Source organism: Lycorma delicatula, chromosome 9 (genome assembly GCF_047948215.1).
Source record: "Lycorma delicatula isolate Av1 chromosome 9, ASM4794821v1, whole genome shotgun sequence".
In the NCBI taxonomy this organism is placed as follows: Eukaryota; Metazoa; Arthropoda; class Insecta; order Hemiptera; family Fulgoridae; genus Lycorma; species Lycorma delicatula.
In genome coordinates, this window is record NC_134463.1 from 106,545,484 (window position 1) to 106,560,228 (window position 14,745).

The 14,745-nt window shown below is 26.0% G+C and overlaps 1 protein-coding gene across 12 annotated transcripts in view; it reads right to left on the reverse strand.

Moving 5' to 3' along the window:
* mub (poly(rC)-binding protein mub) overlaps window positions 1-14,745 on the reverse strand; it is a 493,744-nt gene that overhangs the window by 17,817 nt on the left and 461,182 nt on the right. For 10 of the 12 annotated variants that reach the window (XM_075376022.1, XM_075376025.1, XM_075376023.1 and 7 more), the window contains 3 exons: window positions 14,537-14,687; window positions 13,020-13,148; window positions 5,111-7,294 (listed from right to left, as the gene is read on the reverse strand). In XM_075376022.1, coding sequence (XP_075232137.1) covers window positions 6,919-7,294; window positions 13,020-13,148; window positions 14,537-14,687 — 656 coding nt within the window. In that variant the 3' untranslated portion in view covers window positions 5,111-6,918. Of the gene's footprint in view, window positions 1-5,110; window positions 7,295-13,019; window positions 13,149-14,536; window positions 14,688-14,745 lie in introns of those variants that run through there. The other 2 variants (XM_075376032.1, XM_075376033.1) reach the window with 1 other exon arrangement.

The window sequence follows — 14,745 nt, forward strand, 5'->3', positions numbered from 1 at the left end:
TCTGTAGAGGCTCTAATATAATATACGTGCAGCTTTAAAATAGAAATTTAATTAATGTAATTTGTATAAACTAATCATAAGTTTATTAGTATTATGGAGTAAATGAATATAACAAATTAAAATCTATCAGTATTTTGAATTTTGGGTTAAATATGATACTCAGGTACATCCAGTCACATCTCACTTATGATGAAATAAAACTAGAAACTAAATGTATTGATAACAAATAATTAACAAATTCATATTTGAAACCAAAATAGTAAACATTTGTTCACTAATAAATTCTTAATTATTAATAAGAAGATAATTCTTAACTTTTCCTTATTTTTCTTATTTCTAATCTCCTTGTATTTTTTTATTTTCTAATATTTCCTGTTAGATTTTCAAAAATGTTTAGACAAGTATCTCTCTAGTAGGTTAAGATCCAAATTTGATAAAAAAACAAATTCTGTATCTAGCTAAGGATGAAAAACTAGGCTAGAGACAAATCAAAAGGCTAAAAATGAACAAAAAAGCCATTCAGGCTGAGATACATAAGGTTAGTCTACTCCTTAAATATAAATCTAAAAATTAACAGTAAAAATAAACAAACTACATTAATGAATCAGTAAAAATTTTAAGATGGGAAAATATTTAAAAATTTAGAGGTATATGATACCATGTTGGCTAAATTACAAATTTTAAATAGAAAAATACTTTTTCTAAAAACCCTCAATTTGGGAATAGCACAGTCAAAAACGATACGCCCTGTTGTTACTTGACTGTATCAATATTTAATATAATAGAATCTTAGATTACATAGGCTACCAATTTTATCTGAGAGTTGTATAGAATAATAATGCACAATAATTTTAAAAACTCCTATGGAGTGAAGATCAATATTGTTTTCAATTCTGATGAGCAGAGATGTGCCATGATTCCACAGAGAATATATGTCGTCTCTGGATGTGATTTTTAAAAAATTGTATTACTTATACAGTTAAATAAAATTATTCTTATTACCATAACAAGAATAATACTTTCACAATAAAATAATATCACATAATATATTACAATTAAGTGATATTTTAAGAAAATAAACATTTCTGATTTATGGTATTCCATAGCGTTTAATTTATTTTGTGACTTTCTAAACTTCATGTTCTACAACTTTTATACCTTCTTATAAAATAGAATACCTATTGTACAGATCACAAACTGATAAAACTGAAAAATTGATTTTTTGAACATCCAAATCGCCTACTAATTTCTGTAATCAGTTCTCTACTGGTTGTTAACATGTACACATTCCCTGTTAAATGATTAATATCTCAAGAACAAAAGCTCAATCCTAAGAACCAAAAATAACTTCTCATTAACATAAAAAAAATCCCAAATTTAAGCAATGATTAATACAAATTCTACCTACCTTCATCAAATATTTCTAAAAAATACCAATTTTCCATTAATAAATGTGGAATTACATAGAAAATTTAATACAAAATAAATTTAAGCAAGAGGGTCATGACTGTGATATTAATGAACTAATGGACAACATTATTTTTTAAATGCCTAATTTCAGTTGGTCTGAAAAGGCTGATGAGATAAACCAACTCTTACTGATAAAATATATTTTTAAAAAACTCTCAAAGCACTTTCAGCTACTCAGACAACCAACACATGATGAAATAAAGTATAAATGAAACAAAAATGTAACCACCTAAATCTAATAATTTAGTTTGGTTCAATTTTTTTTTAACCTTTGACCAGGAGAGTTTTAGGATGTTAAGTATACCTGTTGTGAATTTTATTCAGTTACAACACTTAAGTTATTTATATATTGTTTTAAATGTAAAAACTACCCGATGAAAATCACTATATAACATAACTGTCATCTACTTTTCACGCAAATTTGACATTATAGTTTGTACAATTCAGTTTCATAACCGCAATACTATCATTAACATCTACATCATTCACAAATTCAACTTTAAAATTTACAGTCAAAGCCTAATTCATTAAAATGAGATTCATTATTTGCAATATATTCCTGTATTTCACAGCCAGGAAGATAGTGAAATAATCATATAATAAATAAAGTAAATATGGAGATTTAAACAAGAGAAATGAGTAAAACCAAACGCACATATGATTCAGTCACTAAATCAGTACAGCTTATAGTCCTGACAAGACTGTCTTTTTCATATTTCATGTTATTATTTATTTCTAACAGCCGAAAAGTAAAAAATCAGTAATTAAGTCTGTTGTCAAAGATTAAGCATTAATATAAATAACTATAACCTTTGTGAATACAAGGTAAAGCAGAAGTTGAGACTTAAAATATATAAGCTGACACACCCACAAAAAGGCATTTTTACTAAATAAAAGATGTACGAACAAAATAGTAAATGAGTTAAAATTTAGTCAAAGTTTTAAATGTTTCAAATAATAAATTTAATACTATAAATTTGGAAAAATATCATACTGTTTTTAATAATAATAAAAGAAATTATAAGCAATTGATGTTTGAAAATTAAATTTTATTCAGACCATTATTAAGCAAGTAAAGATTAAACAATCAATAAACTCCACAATGAAATTAACCCATACATACTATATAAATATACATTATAATTCATTTAATACATAACTTTTTTTTAAATATAAAAATATTTATTAGGGTTTGGTAATACCATACTAATTTCATCACCGATTTAAATATTTTGATAGAAATAAATACATATCTCAACTCTGACATCACATTTTTGACTGATCTTAAAACAACTTACATTCCTAATAATGACATGAATAACCAAAAGTGATTAAGCATCAATTTTTTTTATTTTACTTTGTCAGTAAAAGTGGTTTTTAATTGTTACTGATTTTTTATATTTATTACACTGATTAATTACAGCTATGTTTGATAAACTGCTAATATTAACAATAAAAAAATATATATATTTTTTTAAAAGGAAACTGATAGGAAAATAGAAATGGAAATGGATTAAATGGAAGCAGTCTTCTTATAATTTAAAGCAATTTTATAAAAAATGTCATAAAACATAAATGAGATTAAAAACAAAAATATTACATACTTTCAAAAATGAAGTTTGATTATAAATCTTATAGAACAGGTGTGTGGTAAACAGTACATTCTTGTCTATAGATTACACCTATTCAGAAAAAAATTGAAATGCGAGTCTTTAGTTAATTAACAAAAATTCAAACTAAAATGGAACTTTATAATTCAATTTTATCAAGTTCTACTGGAACTTGATAAAATTGAATAAGATATATATTTAAACACTGCTAAAAAGGTTGCACATTAATTAACCAGGTACCTCTTTTACTGTGATGTGAAAAACCAAATACAGAAAAAAATCAGGAAAAAATTCTTTCTACACCACACACATTTTTTTCCCTGTTTAGCCTCCGGGAATTACCAACCAGGTATTACTTCAGAGGATGATATGTATGAGTGTAAATAAAGTGTAGTCTTGTACAGTCTAAGTTCAACTATTCCTGAAATGTGTGATTAAGCGAAACCCAACCACCAAAGAACACCGGTATCCACGACCTTGTTTTCAAATAACAAGTTACTAAAATAAAAGTAACTGCCTTTACTTGAACTTAATGCTGGAACTGACTTCCAAATCAACTGATTTGGAAATATGTGTTCACCGCTAGACTATCCCGGTGATTTACACCACATACCTGAATATCATTTTACATACGTAAGCAACAAAAGAACAGAAGGAAAATTCTGAAAGTAGTGTAAAGATTTACAGAAAAATTATTACATTAAGTTCAGTTGAAAGGACTTTTCTATGATTTAAATACAAAGATTGGTTAAAAAAATATTGAACAGTAACATAAACAATATGAAAAGAGAATTCAATGTGAAAGTAAATAAAAATGAAAAATAAAAGACTAGGATGTTAAAAAGGAAAATAATACAAAAATAAACATTAAAGTAACACAGAAACGTTGTGGAATTTTATTATTTTGAAGGTAAGATTACATCAAATGTTGTTTGAAGTATGAGATCAAAATCAAAGAGGAAATATAATTGTTTAAAAAACACATTGAGGAATTAGAAGAAATTTTTAAAAATACTGTACGCATATGTATTGTAATAATTCATGATAATGAGACATAAATCAATGTGAGTATAGGAATAACAAACTACAATATAAGAATATTAACGTAAACCAGAAGAAAGACATCTTTAAAAAATTATTTAAAAAAGAAAAATGACTCAAGACAATCTGGATTAATCAATTCACTACTGGGAGGGTAAAAACTATAAGAGAAGTAAACAGTAAATAATAGAATGAAGCAGATTTCGAAAAATAAAGGATATAAACAAAAATGTTGAGATTTAAAGAAAATTTTAGAACAATGGGATAAGAGATCAAATTGCTGTCAAATGATTACAGACAAAAAATTGTATGCAACATACTGGCCCAAACATAAGCTAAACTTTTTATCCAAAAATCTTTAAAACATGTTTCCTCTAAGTTGCATTAAAAAAAAAATTACAATGCATCAGGAAACAAGAAAAATTCAATTCCAAATATGTCATTGATATGTCCAAGAATAACAATTAACTCAGGGTTACTAACATTAATGGAGAATAAAGTGATTTCCCATTATCTTTTTCACTGTTATAATCTTGTTAAAGACCCTGAAATAAAGGTAAAATTAACCCTCTAGGGACATCATTTTGGTTTACCACATGGACTGCTGTATAATGAACATCATTACCAACATTGATCAATGCCGCTTGGATTTCAGATGTTTTAAAATCATGCACATTCATAATAAAAACTATGATAGATGTGTAAAGTAACAAATTGAGGTACCTGTTTCTGTAGGGATTATATATTATACACATCACCTTCATTCAGTAGCGGAAACAAAATATTAAAAACGTCTGTTATTAAAAACATTTAAAGCAATTAACTATGCGGTACACTTACTTTAACACTGTTTGATAATAAAAAAAAATTAAGGATATGGTTAATATTTGAGCCAATGAGGATTGTCTAATATTAATGAAGAAAAAAAATTATTTGAAGACTGTTTCCAAAGGTACTGGTAAATATAGTTTGAAAAACAGACACTAGAATTTAATCATTTGTAATATATAATTTTTAAATACCATTTTTCAGAACATGATTCATATTATTATTTATAGAAAACATAAATTACGAACAATATTATATGAACAACATATTTAATTAAATCAATGTATATTTACATAAAAAATAATAATTAGAAAAAGGAAAATCAATATACATATTCATGAATATATAATTAATAAAGTTTTTAAAAACTGAAAAATATATATAGACTATTGTAAAGTTGTGTATAATATTAACAACAATGATGATAAATTTATTGATTAATTACAAATTTATTTTATTATTGATTTAATAATTACCACTAAAATCCAACATTTCTTTTTTGGTTTTTTTTATTTCATTTATTTTTACCTAACTACATACAAAAGTGACATTTAAATACAACAGCATCATGCCTCCTAATACACATACAAATATTATAATAAAACTAAAAACTGATATGTAATTTAAAAAAGAAAGAAAGAATGAATCTAAATAATTCTAAAATAATTAAAAAATAAAAACAATTAACATTATTTCATTAATGCATTTAAAAAAAAACAAAATTGAAATTATTTTGTTATTTAAAAATAACTTAAATATTTAAAAAAAAAAAAAAATTGAAATTACAAAATTATTTAAAAATAATATTTGTAATAAAAATATAAATCAATAAACAAATAAATAAAATAATAAAAATGCAATACATTTTAACAAATTAAAATGAAATTTTAATTTAGTACTCAACTATTTTATAATTCAATACTAACCCTTTGATGAGTAGTTAAATGGTCATTATATTATTTATTACTGATTAAAAATTAACTTTAATGTTAATAAACTTTTATCAAGTTCACAGTAACTTTGATCAAGTGTCATATATTGTAATCAAATTTTACAAGTGGTCTGAATAATAATGAAGTCTAGAGTTAAATTAAAAAATCATATAGAAGTCAAGTAACATAAAGGGTAATTTCCTACTTACTTCTTAACCAAGAGTTTAATTTTATTTTATCTTATTTTTGATAATGTAAGAAATGAATGCAATAATGTAATAATAAATCCTATTATACTTCTTTAATGGAAAGATCTCTGAATAATTCATAAGTTAAAGAAATATTAATTGGAAAGGATTTTTCATTTTGAGGTAGAGGAGTCTAACGTAAATGAAATCAATTAAAATTAATGAAATAACGTAAAATAACTTGATCTGAAGTAATATAAGGTCAATGATAATTACAGATGATGCTTCATTAGAAAGAATTCCAAACTAATTTACTCCTCCATGATCATGTTTATTCACAAAAATTACTCATCAATGGTTAACAGGATACAAAAATAAACAAAACTATCACTTGCCTTATAAATAAAATGTAGCGATAAATAATTCTTAAAAATGTATATATGGAATTTAAAAATAAAAAAATAAAATAAATTAGAAAAATAATAAACCTATGGATTGGAAATATTATTATACTTCAATAAAAGCAAAATTAATGCAATGATAATTCAAAAATTAGAAAAAATAATTTTTTTATAATTTGGTATTTTTAATTAAAATATTTCAAAACTTTCTCAGACTGCAGGAAATGAAAAACATTGATTATTAACAAAAAAAAATAAAAAGAACCTATCATAATATTTACATTATTTTATGATTCTTTAACATGTAATGCACATAAAAGTTTTGTTAACACCATTTACTTGTTTTTAAAAATGAATACGTTTAAATATATAATATAGATAACTTCAGTTATTTAATTTGTTAGAATGAATTGCAACAGTTAATATTAAATTAAAATTAATCTTAATTTTAGTATGGTTGGAATTTTGCCCGCTCAGTTTTTATCTTAGAATCTGATGGTGACTGTGCCGGACCGCCGCTTCCACCAGCTGGACTGCGAAGACGTGGCGTATAATTTGATTTGGATCGATGAACGCCGGTCGTTTGTACAGGTGCAGTGTTGCCAGTGATGCCGCCCAATAAGTCAGTCAATCCGCCGAGAGCCGTCAAGGAGGAGAGTGCATTCAGGGCTCCAGGCTTAGCAAGCAGTTGGGCCAGTGGGATTGCACTCGCCAGAGGGGATGGACCCCCGCTACCCGGGGTGCTCGTACCCCCTCCGGTCGAGCTGGAGCCACCCGGAGTTGAAGGATTTTGGGCCTCAAGGTTTGCCTTTTGCAGTTCGACACTGTGAAGGAGATCGAGATAGGGATATAAGGTAAAGCAAAGGTCAGGTTAAGGGCAGATCATTTTTTCCATCCTTATACCAAATAGAAATATTTGTGTTTTTATTATAGATATGTAAGAAAATAATTTTACTAATGGATACGGGTTACATAAAACACGCTATCGTTTATTAAAGTTAAATTCAAAGAATTTAAAATGCACATTAAAAGTTAATAAATTTATAAAATAATGAAATAAGCAAATCGTTTAGAAGGAAAAACAGTATACTCAACATCTTGCAAAACAGTTACATTAGTGTTGTCATTTCAGATATTTTACTTCTGTTACTGATATGCAGTTATGGACAGAAAGATATTTGAATAAGAAATCTTCTCAATTATCTGATATACAACTTTTTCTGTAAAAGTTCTATAAATGTTAGTATTTTGGAGATACATACAAAACTAAACGACTAATTTATAGGAAATAGCTTTAAAAACTAGAGCAATTATTTCATTCACAATAAAATTTATCTAGCTCTCAAACAATATTAAAAATCTGATATTTTTTTAAATTAAGATTTACGTTTCAATATTGTAATGTTTTAAAAATGTGCTTAATCTATTCAAAGCATTGTGATTTGTTTCAAAGTTTGTAAAGATAATAAATCTAGTAAATTTTTAGAAAATTCAACAAATTTATTGTTATTAATAATATAGCATTATTTCAGTTACATTAAAAAAATGTGATAATTGTTAATTTTTTTACCAACTTATTTATATCTTATATATATTTTAAATTATTATAAGTAATGCATAAATTGCATACAAACATTTTTATAATGGTATTTGAATGGAAAAAATGATCAGGTAATTAAAAAACTTAAAAATAAACATTAAAAAATGTGGTTGGAAAATAAAAGGTTTATTAATAATAAATAAGGTTTGTAAAATTTATGTTTTTGTTTTAAGGTGAGGAAAGGTCCAGAGACAAAAAGGATCAAGCAAATGTATTATTAAAATATAACGCAAAAATTATAATTTTTTTTTTTAAACAAGGTGGTATCATAAAAGTTATATACCTATTTTTACCACTAAGCATATTGCACCATGATGGAATAAATTCTTTCTGGTAATTTTTAAAATGTAATGAATGTTTAAGTTTTATATCCTGTATACACCTAATATTCATTCCTATACACTAATTTAAAAAAAAAAACACATAAAAGCATTTACCTCTACTGGTAGATGTATTTTGAAGTAAATTTTAATTTTTTTATGTCCTTTAATAGGATCATTATTAAGTAACCAATAAACTTTGACAAAAGTAGGACATGGCTTTATTTAAATTGAGACAGCTACTACACCATGTTGTCTTAAATGTTCTCAGCATCAGAATTAAATCTCATTCTAATGTGTATCAACAGACATTTTGAAGATAGAGTTGGAACCTATTTTGGAGCACTAACAGACTGCTGTTGAAACATTGTGTCACTGGAGCACTTAAATGAAAAAAATTAAAAATGCACGTGGATTATTTAGAGTGCATGCAGTAAAACAATACACGTCCAAATATCTTTAAAAAATTAGTTCTAGAACTCTCTCATCTTTACTTCATGCCCTTCAGTTTTAAGAGAGCTATTCTCCAATATGTTGTGAGAAATGCATCTGAATAAACCCAGCACAAGCTGATGCTATGCAATATCTTGCAACGTGTAAGCATACTGCATTCCACAAAATATTTTAAATTATGAAATAAAAAAAACTTATAGCAGCTTAATAATCCATAATATTGGTACAGTTAAGAATTCCATAGCATTTAATAAATAGCTAATTATGTAGCTATTTAACCATAATAATGAAACATAATTTAAACATTTTCTGTTCTATTTTATTGATTATCAATGTCATTACTAATAAATAAACCACCATGCCACGTAAATGAACACAGCTCACAGATTGAGAGACTTCTTAAGATCTTTTAGGCTTTGATTTAATTTTACAGGTTTGGTTTCTAACAAGGGTCTAGCACTTTTTTCACTATAATTTCAATTATCTCATCTTCCTCATAAAAATGGGTATTTGTATGCATGTGTATATATTTTTAAACATTTAAATGACACATTATTACACTTAAATGGTCTGTTTTGAATTTGCCGCCTACATACATAATGTAAACAGATAGCGGACGGACCTGTCACATGGTGGGTGTCTTCACCTCGGGGTCAAGATGATCCCATTCATTTGAGAAGGGTGAACAAATGTTCAAGCTGAATAACGTAGAGGCCAGCCATTGATGATAACAAATGATGTGACTGAAAAATTTGAGAAAACTATGTGCTTCACCATATGACAATCATCTTTGATGTTTCAAGATCTTTGAATTTTTGGCTGAAAAATTGGGCTATAAAAAATTTTGTGCCAGATAGGGTAACGCCATACACAAGAAAAAACATCTTGTTGCAGTGCTTGTGATGCTATGAAAATGAAGGTGATTATTATTTGATCACATTGTCACTGGAGATAAAACCTAAATGTAAACAAAGCAGGGGTCAAAGCAATGGCAGCATTCATTATCTGCTAGATTGACAAAGTTCAAAGAAGAATTTAAGGTAAAAATGCTTCTTAAATGAAACTGTGTAATAAAATGAAATTTTTATGGGTAAGTAATAATAGTTTGTTCATATTTTACAGTTTTGTTCTTATTTCAATACCTTATTTTAAAAACACACCTCATGTACATGTATTGTAGTGTGTGTGTGTGTATCTGTGTGTTTTACAATAAATGTGATAATATTTATGTTGATCACAAGAATGATTTGATTTGATCTGATCACTCAAATACTTCTTCGAACACTAATACATACAAAAATGGAAATCCAAAATTATATTTAAAAAAAACCATCTAATAGGTAGTCAGTCCAAAATAACAAATGTAGAAAACAATCAGAAAAACTTTAAGTTAATAATTAAATATTACAAAAAATTAGAAAAATATTGTTTTCACATTTTAAATTAAACAGGATAATTTATTTAAGTTCCAGCAATAATAGAAGAAAAACTGAAATTGTTATGCAGGCTTTGCTAAATACTGTATGACTCGCTAAAAATACTAGATTTCCAAAATCAAATATTTTTAATACAAAAAATATCATAACTAAAGATGATCAGCAACCTCTGGTCCATCACTTTACTTTGTAGATTATTAAATAAACTGGTAACCCATAAAACACAGTAAATCTATGTAAAATATTTTTTTAAATTATTTTTTAACTTCTCACCCTGGATGTCTGGTTAAAAAAACTTTTTTTTTTGTATATTCATATCATTGTCCCTGATGATCATCTACATTTTTAACTACACTGGAATTAGATTTGACAGCCAAATGAGTAAATTATACATTTTATAATCCCATTTAAAAAAGAGTATTTAGTTATAATAAGCCATAAAACATTTGGTAAAAAATGAGAAAAAATATAAGTGTGATAAAAATATTGTAAAAAAAACAAAACGAGTCTTATGTAGGTAACAAACACTTTATAAATGATTTATTGCTTTCAAGATGACCATAAATAAATTTAAGATGATAATAAAGTTGAAGAAAATACTTCAACCTCAGACAAAAAAAAAAATAGAAGAAGCTACAGGAAAATAATCAAATAATTGTTAAATCACTATTAAGGAATGCAGTTTATGAGGGTGCTGTCATATATGGATTTTGTGAAATTTTTGTTTTTTCTGTCTATATATGTATATTAGACCAGCCAGTGGCAATAATAATTATTTGAGAAGTGTTAAATTTTAATAATCCATCAACAAATACCAGAAAAAATATAAATGGTAACTAATGACCCAATATCTCACCATTACATCATAACCGGTGGTAAAATGAGGGTATAAACATCAAAACAAAAGCTCAACCGACTTAATGGAATCTTCAACCTGAGCTAAGGCTGATACATTTAATTGGATTAATTAAGGATCTTCATACATTTAATTAAGGATCTTCTCTTTTCTTATATAATCATCGCTATACTACGATACACAATTTTCTACAAGTGCTAGAGTTGGCAAAGAATAATATTATATTTGATTGTATTACATTGTTTGTATGATGTTATCTATAAAAAAATAACAAATTTACAAAAGGAAATGGAAACTGCATATTTGCTTATTCAAGATTTTTCTTTGGGTAAAAATAAAATAACATTATTGTAACTTCAGCATTCACCAGATGTGGAGGACCACATGACTTTATTTTGAGAAAAAAGCATGAAATGACTAGAAGAAATGAAAGATTGCTGAAAAAAATTACGGCTATGCAATAGAAAGCGCACACCAAGAAAATATTGAAAATAAGAAAAATATCTGCTGAAAGTAACATTTTATCTGATGGAAATTAATTTGAAACAGATAATTACATATACTTTTTCAAATAAATGAAAATCCTACATTTTTATTAAAATTTTGTACATATAGAATGCAAGATTAAAAAATATTTTACCTGCTTCATTCTTAGTTCACCTTAACTCAACTGACCATAAACGTTCATCACAACATTGCGCGATCAATAATGTTGAGAACATGAAGAGACAACAAAAAATACCAATCTCTTATAGTATATAACACACTAAGCTAATAGGCTAATAGGCTAATAGGTTTGTCTTTTTTTCAAGTATGTAGTATAAAAACATATTTCAAATAAATAATAATAATAATCAATAATAAATCATAATTACCAATACAGGTATAAATACTTTTATGGCAAATAATAGAACAAAACAAACAAAAGGTAAGCTTTAGATATGATGTAAAAAAATTAAAATAAAATAGTCCTATGCTGTAGCCAAGTTATAAGAGTAAAAAATCAAATAGAAAAGTAATTAAGACAGAATCTTTGCATTTCCTCACCTTTAAACATTTTTTTCTTTAACATATATTCTTTCTTTTCTTTTTTTAAAAAAAAAAGAAAAAAAGAAAATCATTAATAAGTATTTATTTTTCAATTAATTTTAAATGAGTATTATAATGACTTTAATAAAACATTAATTTGATGGCATATAATAGATTACACTCCATAACATACAACAAAAATAATAATTTATAACAAAAAAAAAAATTATTATAAGAATACATGCGTAAAAATATATTTTTAAACAGATAATAAAAACATTGCAATAAAGTGGAAGGTAGTGTGATGGAGAAAGTAGATAATGAGAATGTTCAATGTTTTGTTTCAGTAATAATATATTTTTTAAAACAGGTTTTTTTTTATATAAATGGCATAGATGAAGTATAGGACAGCTTTAAGAAAAAGTTACTATAAAAGACAAAATATATACATTAAAATATACATGCACATAATTTAACATGAATAAGGATCTGATCTAAACAATTATAACAGATGGCCATAAATAAACAAGTTAATAACAGGAATTGTTTTATTATTTAAAAAAAAAGAGCAGAATAATTGTAGCGGAAAGAAAATTGAACATAAAATCAGGAACATGGATAAATTGGATGTTGATCTTTTTCAATGAAAAATTAGAAGATTTAAGAAAACATAAACAAACACATATGGTAAATTTTTCATGTTTTTTATAAAAAAAATAATAAAACAATGTATTATGTAACATTTTTGCTTTCTCATTGAAGTAATATTAGTAAAAATAAATATATATAATATCAATTAATGGCTAAAAATGTTTAGTAAAATTTACAAAGAAATTTGAATGTTGAATGACTTACCTCATATTAATCAGGTACTGGGCAAGAGCAACAGAATCTGGATTACCAGTTATTGTTATGGTCCTGTCAGTAGCGCCACCATCTCTTTCTTCACAGTTACTAATTCTTATCATTGCACCACTGATTTGTCTAAAAAATAATAATAAAAATAAATAACTAAATAAAACATTTACACAAAAAATGTAAAAACTTATAAAATTATTTTTTTTAAATTATAATTTACACATTGCTGCAAGCGACTTAAAAAGGAACAATAACAAAATAACTTCATGAAAAATATATGCAAGCGCCATAACCATAATGGTTATAGGCGATCTGACACGGGACATAAGTTACTCCTGAAAATGTCATAGCCATTCTCAAGAATAACAAGTTTTATACTGGGCTATCTTGGGATAACGAGCAGCAATGTATTTTCCTGCTCCCTCTTCAATGAAGGCAATATTTTCAAAAAGTACACGATCATTAAATAATAAAATATACGTATTTTAATAATACAATTTTTTTGGCAGTATATATTTTTAACATTATACATACGCTAACAAAGATAATAGGGATGATATGATAGATGAAAATATTCAATATCCTTATCCGAAAGACTAGGTACTAACATCCAAGTCAACATATTTTCTAACTGGTCTGACCAGTTGACAGTATTTAAGAAGAATCCAGAAATAGTGCGACAACTTTCAAAAAACATTTTTTTATCCTATTGTATTAACGGACAAATTTCAGTGTTACTCTTGAAAGTGGAAAGGGAATTCTGGTTCTGAAAAACAGATTTGCCCAATTTCTTTCTCAAATTTTTGGGGCAACACACATGCAATATTTTTAAGTTCAGAAAAAAGAATTCGTAACAAATTAAAACTTTCATTAATTTCTACTTAGTAAATTATTTTTATGAACTTTAAGAAGTATATTTTTTAATAGTAACATAAAATTTACAAAATACAATTATTTTAAATACATTTTGAAATAAAATTATTTTACGAAATATAATTATAATATTATTATTACAAAAATTCTGTTCACAACAAAGATTTTACAGTTAATTTTTCTGAACGATCCCTAAAAATTAAAAATGTTATACAACACGCAATAATTTTTTTCATTATTTTATATGAATGATGATTATATAAGGAAAGTGGTAACCAAAAATTAGTTAAATCGATTAAATTTAATACTACTGTGTAGCTGATGAATGCCTCTTCATCAATATTAGTAAAAATATTTGCAATATTCGCATTACCTTTAAGATTATTAGTTTTAATACTGACCATAAAACTATGTAAAGGTCTCATACACCCTTTGGAGAGAAATAAATTTTTGTGCTTCTGCCCATATCTTCCAGAATTTTGCAATTTTATAGATTACAGATAAAACTATTTTATTCACTTTTACTTATTTCAAACGATCTTGAAGCTCTCTACAACTCACTGTATAGTTAGTTATATACAGACATTTGCTGTTTTTAAAACTATTAATAAATAATATACTACTAGCATACGAGCAGATACCTGATTTCAGCAATTTTTGTGCCTCCCTTGCCTATGATACAACCGATGAGATCATTAGGTACAGTCATTTCATGTGTCTGTTGATTGGTATTTTGTTGATTTCGATTAGGATTGTTTGTACGTAGCTGACTACCAGCCAATGCTGCTAAGGCTGCACAAAGAGAAAGAAAATATGTATCAAAAAAATGGAACCGTGTCTGCATATCATA